Genomic DNA, 23,773 nt, shown 5'->3' with positions numbered 1-23,773 from the left:
GAATCAGTGAGAAAGTTGAAGTTAAAGCGCCGGGGCTGGACACTTCAACAAGACAACGACCCTAAACACTAAACTCTGCTCATAATCTACTAAATCACTCATGCAGAGGAACAAGTACAACGTTCTGGAATGATCATCTCAGTCCCCAGACCTGAATATTATCTGGTGTGATATAAAGAAGGATGGTCATGCTCAGAAACCATCAAACCTGACTGAACTGGAGATGTTTTGTAAAGAAGAATGACCCAAAATACCCTTACCTAGAAACCAGACTTGTATTGGAAGCTATAGGAAGCATTTAGAAGCTGTTATTTCTGCAAAATTAGGATTTACTACATATTGATGTAATTTTTTTGTTGAGGTGCTTGTTTAAAGAAGTATTGCACATTTTATTTCTGTAAATCCTATAAACTTCATTTCACTTCTCAAATATCACTGTGTTTATCTACTATATGATATATTTAACTGAATTTGCTGATCCAATTAACCAATGATTTATAAAGGAAAATCATGAAAATTATCAGGGGTGCCCAAACCTTTTCATACCACTGTAAAATGTTCACAATACACAGTAATTAGTTAATTAATTATTTAAAATGGTTTATCAGAGAGATACAGAAAGTTCCTCTTATTTTTAAATGGTCCATAAAGATTTTTTAACAGCCACTACAGCACTGTATGTGCCAAAATAATAATAATAAAAATAATAAGTGGCCTATAATAAATGTATCGATGTAAATATTACCATTTACGTATAAGCAATGCATGCATGCTGATTAATTCAGTAGTGAAAGGAAAAATGGTAACACTTTAAAATGAGACTACCCTTATGAAGGGCTTATAAATGGTTTATAAATTACTTAATGAATTATTATTAATTAGGTTGTAAATAAATAAAAAACTTAAAAAACCTTTATAAGCAGTTGTAACACATCAGTTGAAAAGGCAACAGTGATCTGTGGTTTGCTTAGTCATTTAATTACTTACAAATATTTTAAATATTACAAATAAAATACTTACAAATATATTAATATGACAGGTTTAATGCTGACTGATGCAAAAAAACAAAGTAAGATTAGTATCTAGAAATATCTGAGGTTTGACAGTAGAAATAAGTGTAGAATCACTATTTTGCAAATTTTCAGCTTACTGTTGCCGTTTCTATGTATGCATTGTCATATATTTATTAACTGCTTATTCATAGGTTTTAAAGTAATAGCCAATAATAAACTCCTTTATAAACCATTTATAAACCCTTTATAAAGGTAGTCTTATTTTAAAGTGGTACCAAAAAAAATGCTTTATTGTCTTCTTTTCCCCATTTTCTCCCAATTTGGATATCCAATTGTTCCACCCCTTTGTGCGTCCCCATCACCGGTGACGCCCGTGACCTTCGGAGGATGCGGACGAGCACACGCCTCCTCCGACACGTGTGAAGTCAATCACCCCTTTTTTTCGAGCTGCTGCGGATGAATCATTGCCTGAGCAGCTAGCGAGCTCGGAGGAAAGCACAGCGGCCAGGTTCCGATTCATCAGCTCACAGACGCCTCGTGCCGCCCAGCGCCACCTTAAGTGTGATGGGGAGAGAGCGCCATCTACCCACCCCAGAGGGAACAGAGCCAATTTTGCTCCCTCTGAGCGCCGGCAGCTGATGGCAAAGCTGCATAGTGGCAGCGCTTTAGACCGCTGGACCACTCTGCGCCCTTCACCTTCATTTCTAATGCTCAGGACCCCCACAGAGAAGGTTTTATTTGGATGGTGGGTCGTCCTCAGCACTGCAGTCACACTGGCATGGTGCTAGTGTATTAGCAATGTGTGTTGTTCTAGCAGGAGTGGATCAGACGCAGCAGTGCTGCAGTGAATGCTTCAAACAAACCACATCAGAATTCATTTAGCAACACTACAAAGACCCACCTGCTCAGGTGGTCTCGGTCTGCTTGTTTGGTGTGCACCAGAGTTCAAAATGCAGCGTTCACAATTACTCTAACTAAACTAACAGAGCAATCGCGCCAGGGTACGATTTAATCGAACCAAAGCTGACAATCATAAACACACCCTCTAAACACACACAATACACCACAGCGTTTCCAGCAGTCTGTAATTGTAGGCCCTCAGTGCCTTGTAGCTTCATGAGTAAGAGAATATAATAAGAATAATGCTCGATATCAGTGCTTCTACAGAACAGACGTGGGACCACACAAAAAAGGCTCAGTACGAACTGAAAAAAGAGAGAGAAACACTGTAATTATCTGCGCTGATTCTGCCAAATAAGAATAGAAGGGCATAACAAGCAATAACAGAGCACGGCAATCATTACTCGCTCAGTTCTGCATCAGAGAGATTCACACAGAATGGACAGATTACATCCTGACATGCTTCAGATCTTCACACTTTGAGCTGGCAAAACAATCACACATCAAAGTCGCTTTCAAGGCTAAAACCTTCTGTGAAAGCCACACTCAGCCAGAGCTGAGAGCGACTGGAGTCTATTTGAATAACATTTACTTTCAATCATTGTCTGCCAGTATCCGTGTGATAACAGCAGCCCTAAAACTGTAATGCATGTCACACTGTATGAGATAATGACAACGAAATCTACCGTGAATTCTACATAAGATTATTAAGAGATACTGTACCACTGTCGCATCACGTTCAAGTGTGCTGCACACCAGATTATATCAGAAAATTGTCTGAAGATAACCTGCATTGTGCTTTTCTAGAATCTGTGCAAGAAATTGTGCATCGTCCTTTGTGCATCCCTGTTCTCTTATTGGTGGCTACATAAAAAGATATTGGTATCTTCTTATAACATTGTTGTTTTATTCTATAAACTACAGACACCATTTCTCCCGAATTCCACAAAAAATATTGTCATTTAGAGCATTTATTTGTAGAAAATGAGAAATGGCTGAAACAACAAAAATATTCAAAGCTTTCAGACCTCAAATAATACAAAGAAAACAAGTTCATATTCATCAGTATTAGGTGGAATAACCCTGGTTTTTAATCACAGTTTTTATGCATCTTGGCATCATGTTCTCCTCCACCAGTCTTACACACTGCTTTTGGATACCTTTATGCCTTTACTTCTGGTGCAAAAATTCAAGCAGTTCAGCTTAGTCTGATGGCTTGTGATGGATTATATTCCAGAGGTTTTTAATTTGGTAAGATCAGAGAAACTCATACTGTAAGTGGTAAGTGGTCTCTTACTTTTTTCCAGATCTGTATATTATATAGCCATAATAAATAATTAATGTGTGACCTTGCTTGACAAGTTTTCAGAGAGTTTTCGGGATCATTTGGAGTTTTTAAGCGATTGCATGGGTTTCCTTTTCTTTCTTACATTCTAAAATTGTATAAATCAATAATACTACACAAATCTTGATTAAACGGTTTAAAAAAAGAGTTGTAACGTTCAAGTTAAGGCTGAAAACTCACTCTTTTTAGATTATGGTAATCAAGGTCCTCTTTTAGCTAAAGTTTTTAGATAAAGGAGTTTGTGGACATGGGGAATAGTATAGTGAGATAGTAAACACAACAGAGATGGTTAAAGCTGTTGTCCTGCCTCATGTAATCACAGGTTTGTGGATGGTGGAGTCGATGAATGCCATTGTTTCAGGGTACTTCTGGCTCTCTCTCTACTAAAAACTATTTATTTGGGTCAGTAAAGCACTTCCATTTATTTGCAATAAGTTTAGATTCCCAAAATTCTCCAGCACTAAAGCTGGAGCATTAGCATTAATGCCGCCCGACAACACTACACCAAGTGGCGATATCAGCTAGCGGTTCTTTCCACCATAGCTTGTTTAACACATTAAGCATGCAGACTACAGGCTGATAATACTCACATCTGAACGATCTGAGCGGAAGATGTAATGCTTAGCACGGTTAGCGGCTAATGCTGCTCCAGAAGTGCTAGCTGGGGTTAGCAGCAAGCTACAGGATGATAATGCTTACCTCTGAATGGCGAAAGAGCTTGCAAGTGCGGTTAGCAGCTAATGCTAATACTGCTCCAGCCTCGGTGCCTCAGGCGATACTGAAACTCCTGTATAACGCTGCACTTATAGTGCGTAAAAAATGGTAATAATAATTAAGAGAAGATGAAAAGATCTACATGTATGGCTCCAGAGATGACTGATAATAGCCTGAAAGGCTCGTCAGCATGTAAGACACATGTGGGTGGGTACTGCAGGGGAGGTGGAGGTGGTTTGAGCCTTGCATGCAAGACTCTCAGGTGTAGAGGTTGATGTTAAGGTCTCTGAGGGATGTCTTATGGCATATCTTTTAAAGCATTTCTTCTGCCTGCCAAACGAACACTTGTCTCGACACAGTTCTCCGTACAGCAGCTGTTTTGGGAGTCGGCTGTCTGGCATTCTGACGATATGGCCAGCCCATCTGGCTTGCCCTTTCTGGAGGAGGGTATGAGCACAGGGGAGGCTGGCCTGGTTCAGCATCTCTGTGTCAGGGATTTTATCCTGCCATCTGATGTGTAAGAGTTTGCGAATACAGCTCAAATGGAAGCGGTTGAGCTGTTTGGCATGCATCATTTAGACAGTGTAGGGGCTTTTTTTATAGCCTGCACAAGGGACCAACAAGTGTCGTGGTGGTCTGGAAGTGAGGTGTCTTTGGATTAAATTTCTAGTATATTGCTAGTAACTTGGCAATGAAAACACAGGTGCTCCACTGACTGATTACAACCCTGACAACAGTCAACAGTCAGGCATTCACCGCTATCTTGGCAACACACTCTAACGCTCGTACACCCCCTCTCGTTACACACACACACACAAGGACACGCACCATTGCACAAACCCAAATTATACATCAACAATAAACAGAATACAAAATAAATATCATTGCTGTTCTCATACATTACCTGCTTACACAACTTCATAGCGTGCACAAGCAGGTTCACGCTTTCTTTACTAAGAAGTGCAGAAGTGCTGCGACATTAAAATACCAATCCACCACCAAGTCAGAGCACACCTAACTCTTACAGGGAATGGCAAGTAGCATGCAGATTTTATTTTTTTTTTACTTTACACCCAACACACACCCATTATTAATCAAGAGGATTAGTACATGCATTTTTTTGTGAGTTTCGAGATGCACAAAGTATACTTTTCCCATCGCTACGATAGCGAAGACACACTGACACAGCCGAAATTAAGCTGCATGGTGTGCAATTGGCCTATAGATTGCTAAAAAAGGGTCCAGGTCTCACTGGCAGAGAAGAACATTACTACTATGATTATATCTGTACATCTAAGCGTAAGAACAAACTTATATGGTAGTACATTGCATTTATATAAATTAATTTAAAAAAACTGTCCAGAGGACAACAGCATATCTGTGAAGCTGCTTTGCAACAGCATACGTTGTAATAAAAAGTTTGACTCTATCCACATAAGACCCACATAACCCAGAGTTCCCTGAACATGGGAAAATGATCAGCTTTTCATGAGCTAATTCAAGGATGAATCAGCGTAACTGTAAATGAGCTATTTTAGAAGCAAGTTCTCACCTGGCCGTCTGTGCCGATTGTTCCCCCGCAGTCAGTCAGCAGCTCAGACATGTCATAATACGTGACAAACTCCCACAGACAGGCCTCCAGGTTGAGGTTCCTGTAGAAGCGCAGTGTGCTCTCGCCCCGCAGGGGGGCACTGTACTGGTAGGGGGAGCTCTCTCCCACGCTCTCCATGCTGCGAGTGGCCTTGGTCAGGAAGCCGTGGCGGGTGGACACCTCGTTGAAGTCCAGCAGGTTGGAGCAGCGGTGGTTGCCCACGCGGCTTCCGTCAGGGCTCAGAGTCAGCTCGAAGTTGGACAGGGGGCGAGTGGAGACCACTGGCAGCATGCCTGACGCAGATAGTGGCAAATAGGGTCAGTATTAAAACAAAATCAGATTTGTTTATATAAAGACTATGAGAGAAGAGAGCACCCTTATATCTCGGTTCTATTTTAAAGCACTTAACTTATAAAAGTGTGATTAAAAATCTGCACAGTCTTTTGTAAAAGTTGGGACCATGGGATTTACAAATGCAGAATAAATGTTGCCATTATTTTATTTACTTTTTCTGTTGCACAGCTTACAATGAAAGCTTTTGTTGTGGAATGTTAGCATATTTTGGAAAGAATAGTATTTAAAGTAAATGTGTACTAAGAAGCCTAAGAAACTTTCTAGTGAGTCTAGTGTTTAATATTTTACATTACCGTATTTTTTCGCACTATAAGGCATACTTAAAATCCTTTAATTCTCCCCAAAATCATCAGAGCTCCTTTAATAATCCAGTGCACCTTACGTATGAAATTTTACCAGTCAGGTTGTAAGGAGCAGTAAAGCCACTCCGCTGAAGTGTAGCGGAGCTCTTTCGCTGCTCAGAAGTGATTATATCAGTCTGTAACCTGCTGCTAACCCTGGCTAGCACTGCTGGAGCAGCATTAGCATTACCCACTAACCGTGCTAGCTCTTTCGACGTTCAATGGTGAGTATTATCGGCCTGTAGTCTGCCACTATACCCGGCTAGCACTGCTGGAGCAGCATTAGCATTATCTACTAACCGTGCTAGCTCTTTAACCGTTCAGAGGTAAGTATTTTAGGCCTGTAGTCTGCCACTATCCCCGGCTAGCACTGCTGGGGCAGCATTAGCATTATCCACTAACCGTGCTAGCTCTTTAACCGTTCAGAGGTAAGTATTATCAGCCTGTAGTCTGCTTATAACCCTGGCTAGCACTGGCTAGCTAGCTAGCACCCGCTAATCATGCTTGCTCTTCCACCTTTCAGAGGTTAGTATTATTGGCCTTTAGTCTGCTGCTAACCCCGACCAGCACTGCTGGAGCAGCATTAGCATTACCCGCTAACCTGCTAATGTGCTAGCCATTTGGCCATTCAGAGATAAGTATATTGGTGGCATTAGCTGTTAGCCGCTAATGCTTCAGCCTTAGTGGAAATCTGTTAATCTAAGCTTAATGTAAATAAACGGCAGCACTTTACTCACCCAAATAAACAGTTTTCACGAGAGAAATCTGTGTAGATTAACATCCAGCACTCGTTTGACTCGCCTGATAATGTTTTTTTTAAGAATTACAGTCTTGTTTACTTAACTAAGCTTAACTAAGTGGGACGAGGGACGAACCGCTAGCTAATTTTGCCCTGGTTTACCGGAACACTCAGGGTTTCTTAATGTAGCGCTGTCGGGCGGCAGTTAGGCGACATTAGCGGTTAGCTGCTAATGCTAATGCTCCAGCCTTAGTGGAATTCTGGAAATCTAAGCTTACTGTAAATAAATGGAAGCACTTTACTCACCCAAATAAACAGATTTTAGGAGAGAAATCCGTGTAGATTAATGTCGAGTGCTGGTTTGACTTGTCTGAATCGTCTGAAAAAGTTTTTTTTTTTTTTTTTTTTAGGAATTACATTTTTGTTTACTTAACTTAGCTTAGTCCCCCAGCGGCGAGACCTGTTGAATTAGAAGGTTCCTAACCAGTGGCGCTTAAAATGCGCCTTATAATCCGCCTATAATGTGCCTTATGTATGAAAATGAAAATGAAAATGAGAAATGAAAGTTTTTTGCTAGTGCACCTTATAATCCGGTGTGCCTAATAGTGTGAAAAATACAGTAGACATTGACCACCAAACCTTAGTATTGTTAGTAGAATATTTCTGTATGAAAGTAGAAGGGAGGAGTTTACAGTAAAGTGTATAATAAGTGTAACAGTCATACCACAGTGTTATAGTAACTCTCTTTTTCAGGATCAGAACAAAACAAAACCTCAGCCATTTAAACTTAACCGAATGCCTGACCCTGTACACACTCAAACTCTCAAATCAAAGGCTTATATGTGCAGAGAACAATAAACCACTACAGTGCCTTAAAAGCTCTCTCCGCAGGTAGATTTATACAGCGATTTCAACGTCGATATCTCACAAAGAAATGTGTTGGCGGTTGCCATGGTGTTTCGAGATAACAAACAGCTGTAAAAGTAGCGAGGTGCAGTAAAGTGGAATTATCCCTGCTATTTTTAGGCCCCTGTCTAGCATGTGGCCTACATTCCAGCCTTGAAGAACAGGGAAAAGTAACAGATGTTGGGCTGATTATGACAAGGTGAGTTGCAAATTTCGGTGTTGTCTTTGAATCGTCTTTAAAACAACGCCGTGTTATCTTTGACTTATATTCACCTTGACAACCAGCGCAACATGAATCCAAGACTAATGCCAGCCTGTTCCTGTGGGATATTTGAGGAAGAACATGTTCGCTGGCATGAGGCTTGCAGAAGAAAGCTGTGTTAAGGATGAATGGTGGCAGGGAGACAGACAGCCGGGGTATTATTTGCTCACCGTCTATGTGGGGCATGGTGACACTAAGCTTGATGAGGTTGGCATGTTCCGGATCTTCTGCGCCAGTGTAGCGGAGCTTGGCAGAGAAAGGCTCGGCCCCCACTGTGCCCACTTTGCGAGGCTGGCACATTCCTGCCAAGGAATATCAAAGAAAGTCATTAGCTGAGTATTTGTGATCGCGTAGTCACCAAAAGTCATCCTGAAGTCGCAGTGTGTAGCCCACGCTCATGTGACAAAGGGACCAGCGTAAGGTGTGAGCGCAGTCCAGGTGAGTCTAGGGGGTTCTGCTGTGAGTCTGATGCACAGATGCATATGAATGAGAGTTATGAATTTGAATCCTAGGGAGGCAGAATGACAGAAGTTGGAAATGATTTTCATGAACAGATGGCTGTGGAGATGACTTTTTTGGGGGGGAGATCAAATTAAAAAATGAAAGGAATAATGTTGAACTTTTCTCTTGAATGTTGAACACTGCTGCACAATAGAGTATATTGCCAATTAATTTTCTTCGCAGCAATAGCCTTTGCACTGCTGATATTTGAAATTATGTCCCGTGTGCACAGTGATTAAATGTCATGATGTTCTGGCTGGGAGTTTTTGAATCACTAAAGGCACCTTCCACCTTAATTTATCCTAAAAAAAATGAGGAATTATGGTCAAAAGTATGTTTATGGATTATAATTTGGGTTTAAAACATCCCAAGGCCATACCTGTCAAGTTTTGGAATTGAAAATAAGAGCATTTTTTCTGCTGCCCGCTTCGAGCCGTCCCACCATCCCAAATGAGGTTCAGTATCCCTTACATTTTAAGACAAGTGTACAAGAAATGTAAAATAACCACCTGTGGACCACTTACAAACTACCTTTGTTGACACTGAAATGCTGTGCACATTCTTACATATGATTCTTATAATACATCCGAAATTAAAACACTTTTCTAGATATTTAAATGAGCTACTGAGCTCTGAGTTTCCTCTTCTGAAGTCTCCATTGCTCCACCAGCTGCTCGGGTTCAGTAAAACTGAACTGAACTTTAAAGGAGAACTCCGGTGTAAAAAGGACTTTTGGTGTAGTAAAACATGATAAAAAACACTTAGCTTTGTTAAGTAACCTATGATAATTTTTTTTGTGCTTTTTGCCCAGCACTCTGTACAATGGCCATATTAGGGCATAATTTGCCCCGATAAATCGCTTTTTCCACCGTTATCCAGCTCAAAGTACACTGATAAAAGTCAATTTTACTCCAGAGTTCTCCTTTAAGAGGCTGTACATGTGACATACAGTAAGTACATAAAGATGTGTGACGTGGCCAGAAGAACTCTAGATATTTCTAGATATTTACATGAAGGAATCCCGCTGTTGGCACTAACTTCGTGAGAACTGCCACTTGCAGCAGCCTGGGTGGAAGTTCTCGCGAGGTTAGTGGGCATTTCAGTTTGGAGAGGCAAAGAATTATTTATTTTTTAAAAATAATAGGGGAAATTTACGGGAAATTACTAATACAGGAGCATGGCGGGAAAGATGGGTAAAATACGGTAGTTTCCCGGCCAAAATGGGAGACTTGACAGGTATGCCCAAGGCACATTCATGTTGCAATTATCATGATTGCCCTTTTTTTGGTCCATATAATATGCAGCTCTGGAATGTATTAAATACATATTTCAGTAAGGGATAACAGGGCACCAGATATCATTGCCTAAAATACGGGGTAAACAGGTCAAAACAAATACAACATAGTTTTTCGTCAGTTTTTCTCATAACCACATCATTTGGCCATTTTGGCCCATATTCCAGAGCCTAATATGACAAGTAAAAGTAACGTGTTAGTTTTACAGCAGCTACTTCATAAATTATAGTGATCACTTAATCTAAAAAAAATAATCTTAGCGTACAATAAGAGATTAAGGTTCATCTGGCTTCTGGTGGTTGTAATGGTACACTGATTTTAAAACATATAACTATAATTATACAACTATATAATAACTATATAACCTTCCAATGTTACACAGAAAAAAAATCCCATATCCTCCAATTTAAACGTAGAAAAAGCTTAGAAAAGCTAAGTTTATTAAGGTTTATTTAAAGATTCATCAGAAACCTACTGTAGATGTAGGGTTTTATAAAAAAGAAAAATCTTAATTTAGATTAAATGTATTTGATAGTGCTGAGATTCGCTTTTCTACTTCTTCTTCTACATTTGCCATGTTTTGAATCTTTTCTATAATATTTAACCTCTTGAGACCCAGTGTCCTCATATGGGGACATTATATTTCTGCTTCTCTGAACCAAAATACTTAATTTTTTAAAACATTGACCCTTTGGCCTCATATGGAGACACTGCCCATACCATCTAGTGGTCACAACATGACAACATTACACTAAATTGGTTGAAAACCAATTGGCGGGAAGCCCAGTCAAAGGTTTTTACAGCCATTCCAGACAGAAACAAGGGCCAGGTAAAAATTATCCTCCACTTTTATGTTTGAAATTATTTTATTTTATTTTTTTATATATATGTCCAGGTCTCAGGAGGTTAATAAAACATTTACTATTTATTTGGATATTTTACTTATCTAGAACCTCAACCTCTGAACCAACTGGTATTAAAGTGCATTGTTTGTATTGCCCAACATGTATTTATCATTTGTATTTTTTGGGTGTAATAAAAGTAATAGATCATTAAGGCTTAATCTTTGGGACTGGACATCTCCACTGGCTCAAATATCATACAACTGCATATAATTAATTCAATTTATATCCATATACTGATACACATAGACTGTTTTGCATCTTGTAGTACAGCTAAAACCTCCACATATTCTTAATTAACCTTGTCTTTGGGGTAAGTGAGATTAATGTTTGCAATTACTTCACTTACTCAACTCCAAAATGATACAGATATCAGCTGCTACTGGACAAGTTTCCTTTTGTAGCAGAGATGTGGAGGTTTTCTTTACATAAGAACTGTTAAATTGCTCAAATTCTTCAACAATTATTTAGCATTATATTAAATAACTGTTACATATTTATTTCATGACATTCATTACTCAGGTTGAAGTATAGACACTAGGATTTAATATACTTCTGTAGAAGTTAAAGTATTAAATCAAGCTCAAGTGTAACAAAGTATAAAAGAGCTGGTTTCAAAACTACTTAAAGTATAAAAATAAAAGTAATATATGGGACAAAAAAGCCATTAAGGACAAAAGCTCAGACGTCTATAGTGCACAACCCACGCTAAATACAGCTCTGGAAAAAATGAAGAGAGCACTTCAGTTTCTGAATCAGTTTATCTGATTTAGCTATTTATAGGTTTATATTTGAGTAAAATGAATATTTGTTGTTTTATTCTATGAACTATGGACAAAATTTCTCCCAAATTCCAAATAAAAATATTGCCATTTATAGCATTTATTTGCAGAAAATGAGAAATGGCTGAAATAACAAAAAAGAAATTAATATTTGGTGGAATAACCCTGATTTTCTTATTCACAGTTTTCTTGCATCTTTGCATTTTCTCCTCCACCAGTCTTACACACTGCTTTTGGATAATTTTTGTGCTGCTTTACTCCTGGTGAAAAAATTCAAGCAGTTCAGTTTGGTGGTTTGATGGCTTGTGATCATCCATCTTCCTCTTGATTATAATCCAGAGTATTTCAATTTGGTAAAATAAAACAAAAACATCATATTTAAGTGGTCTATTATTTTTTTCCAGAGCTGTATATTAAGGAAGTTTAGTTGGCTACATACGTCTACAGCCAGTGACCACTTAGATTTTTTTACTGAAAGAATAAATTGCTAAATTCATGCGGTTATGAATGTTTACAGATTCCTGACCCTCTTCCGCGCTGATGGACGTGATGGGGCTGCTGAGCTCCAGTCCCTCGTCTCCGTTGGAGTTGACGGCGCGAGCGGCGCACTGCACTCGCGAGCCTGCCTGGAAGTAGATGGAGTCCAGGGTGATCCTCTTGGACGAGGTGAAGAAGGTGTCAAAGTCCACCTCCCTCATGGGGCTGGTTACTCCATCCGGGGCTGTGGGGGCGCTGACCAGCCAGCGGTAGCGTGTGAGAGTGTCGTTGATGCGCTCGCTCAAGCAGATGGAGCCTGTTTTGTCAAATTCTGGGTATTTGGGGTTACAGGCCTGGAGAAAGACAGGATAGAGAAGGTTATTTTCTTTAACCGAGAGAAAGAAAAGTCCTGAATAGATATTCTTTTTTTTATTATTTTTTTTTTTTATTTCTCATTAGGACTCCCCCTATCACTAGTAATGCCCCAACACACCAGGAGGGTGAAGACTAACACATGCTTCCTCTGATACATGTGAAGTCAGCCACCGCTTCTTTTCGAGCTGCTGCTGATGCTGTAGCATTGCCGAGCAGCATCACAGCGCGCTCATAGGAAAGTGAAGCGACTTGGTTCTGATACATCAGCTCACAGACGCCCTGTGCTGCAGACATCACCCTAGGAGTGATGTGGGGAGAGAGCGCCATCTACTGTACCCACCCGGAGGGAGCAGGGCCAATTGTGCTCCCTCTGAGTGCTCAGGGTGGGCAACCATGTGTTGAAGAAGAATTGATAAAATGGCAAAATAGAGACAAAGTCTAGAATTGGCTAAACTGATTGAATATACAGCAATAAATTATGATGGTGTGCGATTTAGATCATGATAATGTATTAATATGGCTTAATAAACAGTGTCCAAAAGAGAGCCCTTTCCAATAATGATAATGGAATACACTAGGGATGTCCGATTAATTTTTTAAGTTTAAGTCCGAGTCATCTGATTTTGAAGTATCAGCTCCAGTTCTTTGGTAATGCAGTAAAAAAAATAAAACAAGTTTACACAGCCAAGTTGTCCCTTAAAGTAGTTTTAATTATCAAAATATCAAAATATGACAAAATAAACAAGTACTAATTGGCCATATAAAGGATTTCCATTTTAAATGCAACTTTTCTTGAATAAAGAAACTAAAAAAAGTCACACAACAACAATTCTGTGAATAATCATTATTAATCATATTTTTTTTTTAAATGCTGTTAGTAATAATAGTGTAGTGTGGTTTAGGCCAGGCAGAATATATTTAGACTAGACTTCTTTACTGTATTATATATAAGTCAAGTCATAGAAAGAGGAAGAGGAAAAGAGGAAATGCTGTGTGTGTGTGTGTGTGTGAGAGAGCCAGAGAGAGAGAGAGTCTGAGAGTCTTCAGCACAGTGACGATGTGTTCGTAGTTTGGAGGAAAATGAAGTGTGGATGACTTAATACAGTATGTAGCTTGCTGGATTAGCCGCTCTGCTAATTGGCTATAAATCAGCATTGATCAGCAGTGCAACAGTGCGAGTGACCACAAACACACTCATAACACGAGGGACCAGTGTGTTGCCAGTGTGAACGCAGCTTGGGCATTTTCAATGTGCGCATGTAGCAGAGTGTATAGTGAACTTGTGGAGTAACCATGCAACATTACATTTTAATACATCAGGTTTCTTTGAAAATTGCTTGATCGGCCCCGATTTCTGATCACATGATCGGATCAGGGACATCCCTGGAATATAACACTGTATAGGGTTCTCCAACAGATAAAAAAAAAAAAAAACATTGAAAAGCTGGTTAGATGCTCCACTATGAAAGAATTGCCGCCAGTGTGGTGCGGTGCCCTAAATTGTATTTACTGATGATACAGGGCAAAGTAAACTATCAATAATGACATAATAATGTTTTCAGTTTTAGCCACACCCCTTTTAGAATATACAGGCCTTATATCCTGCATTAGGTGCACATTTAATATTTTTGCTCATGACCTGCAAACAGCCTGAGTGTGCCATTGCACATAAACGCATAAATACATCACAGGCATAGACTCACACACATACACACACACACACTTACAAGAATTGTGGAGTGTTGTAAATATTGATTCTCTATAATGCTTTTAACTTACACAAAATGAGTTAGATTATTGCATCTCCCTCACAGGCCTGTGTGATTTTACAGCCAGAAATCAATTCACCTGTCCACTCTGCACTCTTATTAACCTACACACACTCGATTCAGGGTCCAAGCACTTATGCACCAACCTTTTACCTCTGGTTTTGGCCAAGCTAAAGCAGCATAAAGCAGGACACATTTGGACTGCTAATGAAGGCCATCATCACCTCACAAAAGAGACTACTCTAAACATAAACAAGGCCGGAAGAGAGGGCTAAATGAAGAACTGTGTGATTTTAATAATGCTTTAAAGAGAAGATGTTTTCTTTCTGCTCATTATGAGATCTTTATTCGAGGGCCCTTCTTCTGAACATTTTATAGTCTTAATTTGTATTACAAGAGCCAGGATTGCTCTGCTTCTTTGTGATTCAAGGTTATTGTAAAACAAATCTGCCATTTCCCCAAATAAACCCTGGTGAATAGCCACTGATGGCTTTGATTGAAAACATACTGCCCCCTTCCTGAAGCCTTTAGTTTACTACATGATTTTTTAAAAATCTGTAGCAGATTATCAAAAAGTAGATATCTTACGTTTCCTGAATGATTTTGAGATTTTGAGGGTTTTTTGTCCAATGCAGTCCAAAATGGTGATATAAGTGATGCAAAGGGATACAAGTGATCTGTAATACACCACATTAGGCACTAATGGTCAATTTTAAATAGTTTAATTAAGATCTATATGTAATGCCATCTAGTGGCTTTTTTGGTAGAAGCATTGTGCACTATTAAAACAGCAATGTGCAACATAACAAAATTAATAATAAAATAAAAAAGGAACAGCCATGTACAAAATAATAGAACAATTAAATGACTAGAGATCAGAAACTTAAACAACTTAAACCTGCTGCCCAACCAAAATCAACATGTTTTAAAACATACATGCTTTGTGTTACATAGGAAATAGGAGATTTGTACTAACATCTGCACAGTCCCAAAATACGAGATAGGTACAAGAATATTTTGAGAAAAGTAGTTGAGATATTGTGAGCTTGTTTAAAAAAAACAATTTCTCCAGCTTTTGGATATGTTCAATTCCATCAGCAGCTCACCTTTAACATCAATCAATCAATGCTACACTCCCATGCGGAGAGCTTTAAAGAGGTTTTAAACACAGTGACAAAAATAAAATCTAACATACAACAATACATTTGTATAAATCGTTTTGTATTAAATATATCTTCTAATATTAGTTTATTGTTTAATTTATTTTACTAAGAAAATAAATACAGTATATTCTTACTGCCCAAATAAGAAGCTTTTAAATGCTATTTTATAGCTTTTTAAAATTTCTATACAATATTATAGATAATAATAAAACGGAGACGCACATACCGTTACGCAAACTACAGGATACCCAGCAGGTGGGTGGGCGTTTGCCTTGGTCCTTTTGACATCATCATAGTGCAGCAGAGACACAACATGTGGCAGTGAGGGGAATGTGACATCTGCCATGCTGTTGGTTTCTTCAATGTAGACGATGGCCTTGGTCACCTGCAAACGAAGAAAATGAAGAAATCGTAAATTTTGCAATACTGACTTTTATTGGACTTATTTTGTTCCTGAAGGTCATGTAGTCCACACTGTAAAGCCATTAGACAAATCTAGATGAAAAAAAATCCAAATCATTATTCTGCCTAAACTAAACAACATGCTGCCTAACTAACTTCACATGAAGCCGTGATGATATTCGCGATAACATACTTCCTCTCGTGTTCTATTGCCTAAATAAAGTACCAGTCAAATGTTTGGACACACCTTCTCATTAAGTGTTTTTCTTTATTGTTTTATTTTATTTATTTTCTACATTGTTAATTAATCTAAATCTAAATAATTGAAGGATACATATTGAATTACATAGTAAAACGTAAAAAAAAATGTTTGTTCTCCATAATGCTCTGATCTAAACCTGATGAACTGAGATGGTGATTTGAGGCGATTTAATTGGGATGAGCTGGAGCTTCACAGCGTGAAGGAAAAGCAGCAACTATTGTTCAGCACCTCCAGGAACTCCTTCTTAAAGATGCCAAGAAAACTATTCCAGGTGACTCTTCCTCATTAAGATACTGAGATTAAAATACCAAGAGTCTGCAGATCTGTCCTTATAGCAAACATGGACTTAGAAGAATTAGAAGAAGTAGAAAACATATTTTTGCATGTGTTTCTGTATAGCTTTAATATTCTTCAATATTACATTTACAATGTAAAAAAATCAGACACATGGAATGAGACTTGGTACTGTATATTGTCTACTCGTTCTCCACTGTGTCATGTGACTCTCTCTGAAAGCTGCTGAAAGAGCACTCTATTGTTAAGATTCCTGACACTTTTACCATTGTTAAAGTAGATAAGTAGAACTTCCCTGTTATGTATCGTCGAGTCTCATATGGAGACAGCGCATAAAGCTACTCGGACTGCCTGGTTTGGCACATCAAAAAAAGAAGTGCTCAGGAATAAAAGCTTTTCCATTTCAGCTGTCTGCTCACTCCATTCTTCTTCACCACTTTTCTCGAGAAAATTATTTTCAACAGGCTGGTCAAGTGTGGGTGTCTAAAATTAATGGATTATTTTTGGTGGTTATGGTGTATGATTTTGTAATTATTCATCATTGATATCTAGACAACTGTTATGTTGTCTGTGTGTTAGGGGTGGGAATCTCTAGGCACCTTCCGATTGGATTTGATTATGATTTAGAGTTCTGTGATGCAATTATAAAACAATTACAGATTATTGATGCATCTTTATGCATCTTTTTATTCTATACAGGAGTTATTTTTACTCATTGTATGAATCCTGATATTTAATAGGGTCTTTGACAATATTTCTGTTTACTTACATACTAGCTACAAGCTGAAACAATAAGGCAGGGGTGTCCAAACTTTTTTTGCTGGGGGCCAGAAGGAGAAATATATTTGAAGTCTCGGGCCACAGACTCTGTAATAAAACAAATAATGAAATATACCACTTTAAATAATACTTTTTTCCTTATTATTTCATTTACACACCATTTTACTTGACTTACTATCTTTACCTTTGACAGTGTTGTGTAAACTAAGATTTTTTAAAATGATGTTTCATTTCATGATGTCTCTTAATATTAAACTCCTTAATTACGGCAACTTTTAGACTCTTTGGCCCGTTTTTCTGCGCTAGAAATGCGCACTCTCTCTGCTTTTAGACTCTTTTGCCCGATTTTCTGCGCTAAAAATGCGCACTCTCTCCGCTTTTAGACTCTTTGGCCCGTTTCTGACACCTAGCATTCAAACTTTGAATCTCACATTATAAAAACCTGCTTAACAGCGGGCCAACTTTCATTCTATTTCTAAAATACCTCGCGGGCCGCTCCAAAAAAGGAAACGGGCTGCAAATGGCCCACGGGCCGTAGTTTGGACACCCCTGCAATAAGGTGATAATAATGTTATGGCTAACCAGTGTAATATATGGACAGAGCTAAAAAAAAAACAGAGTTTTATACTGTGGTGGATCTGTGTTTAATCTGAGTATGAATAGCGTATTTTGCAAAGTATGTAATATACATTTTTTACTGTATAATAATATCCAGAGGTGGAAAAAGTACTGAAAATTTTAAATTAAGTAAAAGTACCTTTACTTTGCTAAAATTCTACTCAAGTAAAAGTAAAAGCACCCATCTAAAAATCTACTTGAGTAAAAGTAAAAAAGTACTCAATTTAAAATGTAATTTGAGTAAAAGTTACATAGTTACTTTTAATTATTTGATGTAAAAAGTACAACAAATCATAAATTAATTATTATTAATTAATATATATATATATATAAATTACTATTCCACATAAAAATTTGGATCTTTAAGGCAGTATTTGTTCAGACCACCCCAGAAAACATTTTCAAGAACAAGTGGCATAGGTTTATATGATCCATTTTTTTATTTACTAGTCGTCATTAAACTTCTTCTAATTAGCCATCCACAGTCTGCAGGATGATAGATCTCCAGCTACAGGATTGTTAGCCACTGAGGTAGACACTGTGCTTAATTCAGAAGAAACCAAATGGCTACTATACCTGGGTCTCGGCCACCATGTTCTCGTCAGGTTTGAGGTGGACAGTGAAGGCTTCCCTCATCTCTCTAACTCCATCAAACAGAACCTCAATCTCCACAAAATGTTCTCTTTCCCCCTCCTTAAATTCAACATCTGTAAAAACACATGTTCCACAAAAAAGACCTTGCTTAAGCCTTTGAACCGCGTAGAAAAAGTGCACATCATTTATATTTGAATAAAAATGGCACTGCATCAACATCATCAAAAAAAGTGAAAAAGTAGGAATATTTTTTATTCATGTAGAAATGACGTACGGATCCGAATCAAATTTTTAAAATATGCATCGCTTTTTACAGCGTGTGTAGAGATGCAATATCAAGCGCACAACAAAGGACAGTATGAATAAATAGAGAAGCGTAGCTCCAAAGCTCCAGCAATTTCTTATTTGGACTAAAATAAAATGCTAAACAGAGAAAGAATTTCTGCCGCACTCTCTGTTCTTCTCTGCGGTTCCTCACCCTGAGAGATGGGGTGGTAGTCCTCGCCAGAGACGGCTGATCCGTCTTTTGTGTGGACTCTCACCACGGACATCACGGAAGCGTCTCCCACTCGCCGCACAGGGATCTTCACCACACTGACCTGACCCGACTCTTTGGGTTCACTCACACTGAACTTCGTCTCAGTAAACTTTATAATGGGCTCTGAAAAGAGGAACAGAGTGACATTTAGAAAATCCTCGTTATGACTGCATGCAATTAGTTATCCTTATTTAAGGATTTTCGTGTTAAAGAAATTATAAATCATCACTCATATTTAAAAAAAATAATTTAACTCTGTATAAATTGAAAATTAAAAACAAACAATAATGAGCTTTCTCTTTAACACAGTAATAGTTTAAGCAATTTTTTTTGGAAATGCAAGATGCACCTTGTTTTGAGCTTAAAACAAAGCTAAAAAGACGGAAAAGAATCTGAACTTGAGATTTATTCTGTTTTTCTAGCCTTTCAAGATTATCAAGGTTAATTTAACATTTTGTCGTAATTATAATGAATCAACAATCCTTTAAACAAGCAATAGACACAGCATTTTTTATTTTGCATGAGCTGCTCAATTCCCTAGCCATGTGAATTCTCCTTCAAGCCTTCTATATTTATCTTATCTATTTTGTATATTCTATTTTTTATTGTATTCTTTATTTTATCTATATCTATATATATATATATATATATATATATCTATATATATATATATATATATATATATATATATATATATATATATTTTTTTTTTTTTTTAATAACAGCTCTTGGGTGTAAACTGGATCGTGAGATCACAATTTCATTCCACCTCATGTACCACACGTGATGCGAATGACAATAAAATCTCCTTGAATCCTTGAATCCTATTGGTTCCATGTGCAGACTGGAAGTGGCAGGGTCACATGACTATACACCTGGTAGTATAATTTTAAGGGGACAGTTAATGAACACATAGAGAAAGTATTAACAAATTAAAAAACATGTGTGTTTGGTATCGCAAGGATGGATAAAATATACCTTGTACGGCTAAAATGCACAAAAGGCATGTACTAATTAATTCTCTTCATTAATCACGGGTTTGTTGTCGCGAATAATGTGAATAAACCCATTAGCGTGTCACTTGCCATTGGCTTTAAGAGCCAGGTGTGCTGTGACTTTGGTGCATTGCTATTTTAATGGCGCAGTTTTTCTGAACTTTCTCAGGTGTTTTACTGGAACAGCAATGCTATTTCATTTAGTACTTAGTTTACTGTTTACTGTTTAGTGCTGCTGTGTGTCCATGTGTGTGCATAACAGGCAGTGTTTAAGCACATTGTGCATTTGCGGCGTGCCTTTGTTGTAAAGATAGCAATAACCGTCTGACGTCTGACTGTTGTCTAGGTTTATTTCAGTCAGTGGTGTACCTGTGTTTTCCATTGCCGAGGTAGCAATACACCAGAAATTTGACTGAACACACCTCATTTCAAGACCACCACACCCATCAGTGTAGATATATATTTTTAAAGCACCGTTGCCATCATTTAAACAATGCAGACGTAAGGTGCGAAAATAGACCTGTTGGCGGGGAGTAAGATAGGGCCCTAAGTCAGTTACATGCTATGAATAGTGGTTTTAAGTATTTGCCCAGTCCTATGTTGCATCAAATTACCTCAACGCTGAACTTGATTAATTATGTGAGATGCTTTTCTGTGTTTATCTGAGATATGTATTAAGAGTGTGGTCCTTCTCTGTTGTCCTGTTGATCTAATTAAACAAGTGTTTCCATCTAGAGTAATATCACACCAGTCTGTCTGGTACCAACAGTCAAAATCAAATCAGCAATCACATTATTCCCCGTTTTGATTAATGTGAACTGGCGTCCATCTGCATGAAGTAATGTACTGCACTACTGCTAGAAAATCGGGAAATTAGGTTATTTGAAAGAGACGGTGTACAGTCTTTTTTTCCTACATAGTAAATGAACAGTGAAGTCATCCAGACTATGAAGGAACACATAAGGAATCACGTAGTAACTTAAAAGTGTTAAACAAATCAAAATACTCAAAAATACTAAAACATTTAGGTGACACTTATTTGGGTCTTTTCTGAGGCTGCTTACTCTGATCAACTTATCCTGTTCAACACAGGAAATTCTTGGTCTTCCTTTTCTGGGGTGGTCCTGATGAGAGCCAGTTTCATCATAATGTTTTTGATGGTCTTTGCGACTAAACTTTTAAAGTATACTTTAAAAGGATACTTGACTGATCTTCATTTCCTACTGTCCTTTTCATTTTGTTTTTCTGAAACAATTCTTTACTTAGTCAACTACTTTTTGCCACAATATGAATAAGAACATTACTAAAATAAACCTATTCACTCTATACCCACTTTATACCAACTCTACCTCTTCACAACACAAGAAAATAGAAGCAAAATGATTAGAAGAGAACAGAGGTGTATGTTTGTTTGTCTCTCTTACTGTCTGCAGTGTCTTTAATCCTGATGAGCGTTTCGTTCTGCCGGCCTACGGACGCTCCATATGAGGAATCACTCTTCGCACTCCCCAGCACCAACCTCATCTCCTCCTCCTCTTCATACAGCAAGTCATCCACCAGAGTCAGCACACATGGCTTCTCCACCTCGCCTAGGGACGTCCAGACACACAGAGAGAGAGAGGGATTATATAAACACTAACTGACCTTTTGAGGATCAATCACATGCAGAGACCTACTGGATTACTGAAGATCATACACACTAAGAAAAGTAATTACAGATTTGTACTTAAAAGGGTACAAAGCTTGTCGCTGGGGCTGTACCTTATACTGAGGTACAAAAAAGTACCTTTCAGTGAAAGTCCTTTTTTGTACTCATGGTTTTTGTGCCAGTAAAGATTATAAAGATTATAAACATTATCATCAACTAAATATGGCTCAAAAACTTGATGATCCAAAATTGTCTGGCTTTCAAATAAATAAATTGTGCAATTAAAATATATATTGTTTATTAGTGCAGTGATACAGAATACTGAATGTACCCTTTGGCTGGTTAAATGGTACAAATTTGTACTTATTGCTGTTAGAAATTACTTTGTACTTCAGAGGGAACAAATCTGACCCTGTAAAGACCAATATTGTACCATTGAGGCTACAATTATGAAGAATGTACCTCTGAGTACAAAAAAAGTACTCATATCGTACCTCTGTTTTTTAGAGTGTAGACACAATACTTGTCAGAGCATCCTCGTCAAAAAAAAAAAATATTTAGACACAGTAATGTCAAATTAAAATGTTACAGAAATGTTAAATTAAATAGGATTCATATTATGCTTCATATGCAGAGTTCATCTGCAAAAAAGACAGGTACTATAGCTGCTTTATCTGTTTTTGCAAATGAATTGCTCAAATTGCACAGTGGCTTAGAATTGTTATTATATATATAGTCATTTAGCAAACAGTCATTATGGCACACATTATGGCACTGGGGCTAGATAATATGTTTATTGCTCCCCATCTACATATATTTGCAATTTTACACTAACAATTCATAGTTAGCTTGGCAAGAGATAAGAGATAAGTGCGTAGATAAGTGCCCATCATCTTTTCACACTCATAACCCATAACCTGTCTCTACATTAACTATAGCTCCACATTACCTCTCTGTACTGTTGTTTTTGTAAACCCGAGGGGGGTGGGTTCCTCCTAAGGTTTCTTCCTCTTAATGTAAGGGAGTCTTGACAATAAGTGACATCTCTGTGGTGCTGCTCATAAGAGGCACAGACCTGTTTTTCTCTCTAAAGCCGCTTGGTGACAACTATTCTCTCTCTTGACTTAGTTATATTAACTTAATACACATCAACAGCCCACAAATACAACAGCTACAAACCACAAAAGTATACAATAGACTCAACAATAAATGCTTAATTTGCCTACAAGTACAACCGTTCAACAAATATCACTCATTTGTATGCCTACAGTACACCAGAGCAGCCAAAACATTAAGTACACACAAAAACTCACCAGTCAGGTGGCCTATTATTGTGAATTAGTTTCACATTAAATGACAGCCTTAAAAAAGGATATTTAATATGATGTGACACAATATCTGTCTGATTTGCCGTCACAATTCCATGATAGTTCTCTAACTATTGAATTAATCCAGCATGAGCTCCGTTTATGACTAAGCGACGCGTAACACCTTCAACACAGCGCTGCTGAGAAGGGGTTAGACCAGAGACTGTAAAAAAAGATGGACGCCGTGTCTCCGTTCCCATTCATTCAATGAAAATGAAGCCAAAATCTTCCTTCATGTTGGTGATCCTGAAACCTGATTCTGCGCAGTAGAGACCAGAGGAGGGAGAAAGACTGTGGAGAGACAGCCTACTCATTTAAATAACCCCGCCCCTGAGGGCTGCCTCGAGGTCACAGGCTGCAGAGCGGAGCGGGCGGAGCTGACGGTCTGTTATTGGTCCCGCCCATAACCAGCCCTTTTACAATAACCACACCTTTTTTTAATAGAGCTGAATAACGTTTTAAAAAACGAATTCTGTGGGAATGTAAAAATTTAACAATATAAGCAGAGGTCACACTAGCTGCTGCATTTAAATAAAGGAGGTAGAATTACAGTATATTAGAAAAAAACGTGATTGAAAGTTGTTCTGTTTCTCCACTGAAACCTATGGGGATGGGTGGAGTTACACGGCTTTCTGAAACCGAACAGCAGGGGGCGCCCGACCTGTGGTGGCTTCACTTTTGAGAGACGATGCTCTGTCCAGCTATATACAGTCTATGGGTTAGACAGCCATGGCCCCGCCCCGTAGTGAAAATCATGAATCTGATTGGTTAGACTTGCTTTGACTTTGCTAACAAACTCATTACTACACCCTTCTCAAAATCAGGAGAAGGGTCACGCAGTCACAC

The 23,773-nt window shown here is 38.2% G+C and overlaps 1 protein-coding gene across 1 annotated transcript in view; it reads right to left on the bottom strand.

The window, feature by feature from the left end:
• frem2a (FRAS1 related extracellular matrix 2a) overlaps positions 1-23,773 on the bottom strand; it is a 161,919-nt gene that overhangs the window by 20,811 nt on the left and 117,335 nt on the right. The window contains exons 10-16 of the mRNA XM_049468896.1: positions 21,337-21,501; positions 18,858-19,040; positions 18,362-18,492; positions 15,656-15,814; positions 12,172-12,475; positions 8,336-8,467; positions 5,525-5,856 (exon numbers count right to left, since the gene is read on the bottom strand). Coding sequence (XP_049324853.1) covers positions 5,525-5,856; positions 8,336-8,467; positions 12,172-12,475; positions 15,656-15,814; positions 18,362-18,492; positions 18,858-19,040; positions 21,337-21,501 — 1,406 coding nt within the window. The remainder of the gene's footprint in view (positions 1-5,524; positions 5,857-8,335; positions 8,468-12,171; positions 12,476-15,655; positions 15,815-18,361; positions 18,493-18,857; positions 19,041-21,336; positions 21,502-23,773) is intronic.

This window comes from Astyanax mexicanus, chromosome 20, assembly GCF_023375975.1.
Source record: "Astyanax mexicanus isolate ESR-SI-001 chromosome 20, AstMex3_surface, whole genome shotgun sequence".
NCBI lineage: Eukaryota > Metazoa > Chordata > Actinopteri > Characiformes > Acestrorhamphidae > Astyanax > Astyanax mexicanus.
The sequence above is the reverse complement of the archived record's forward strand: the minus strand, read 5'-3'. Positions and strand labels throughout refer to the sequence as shown.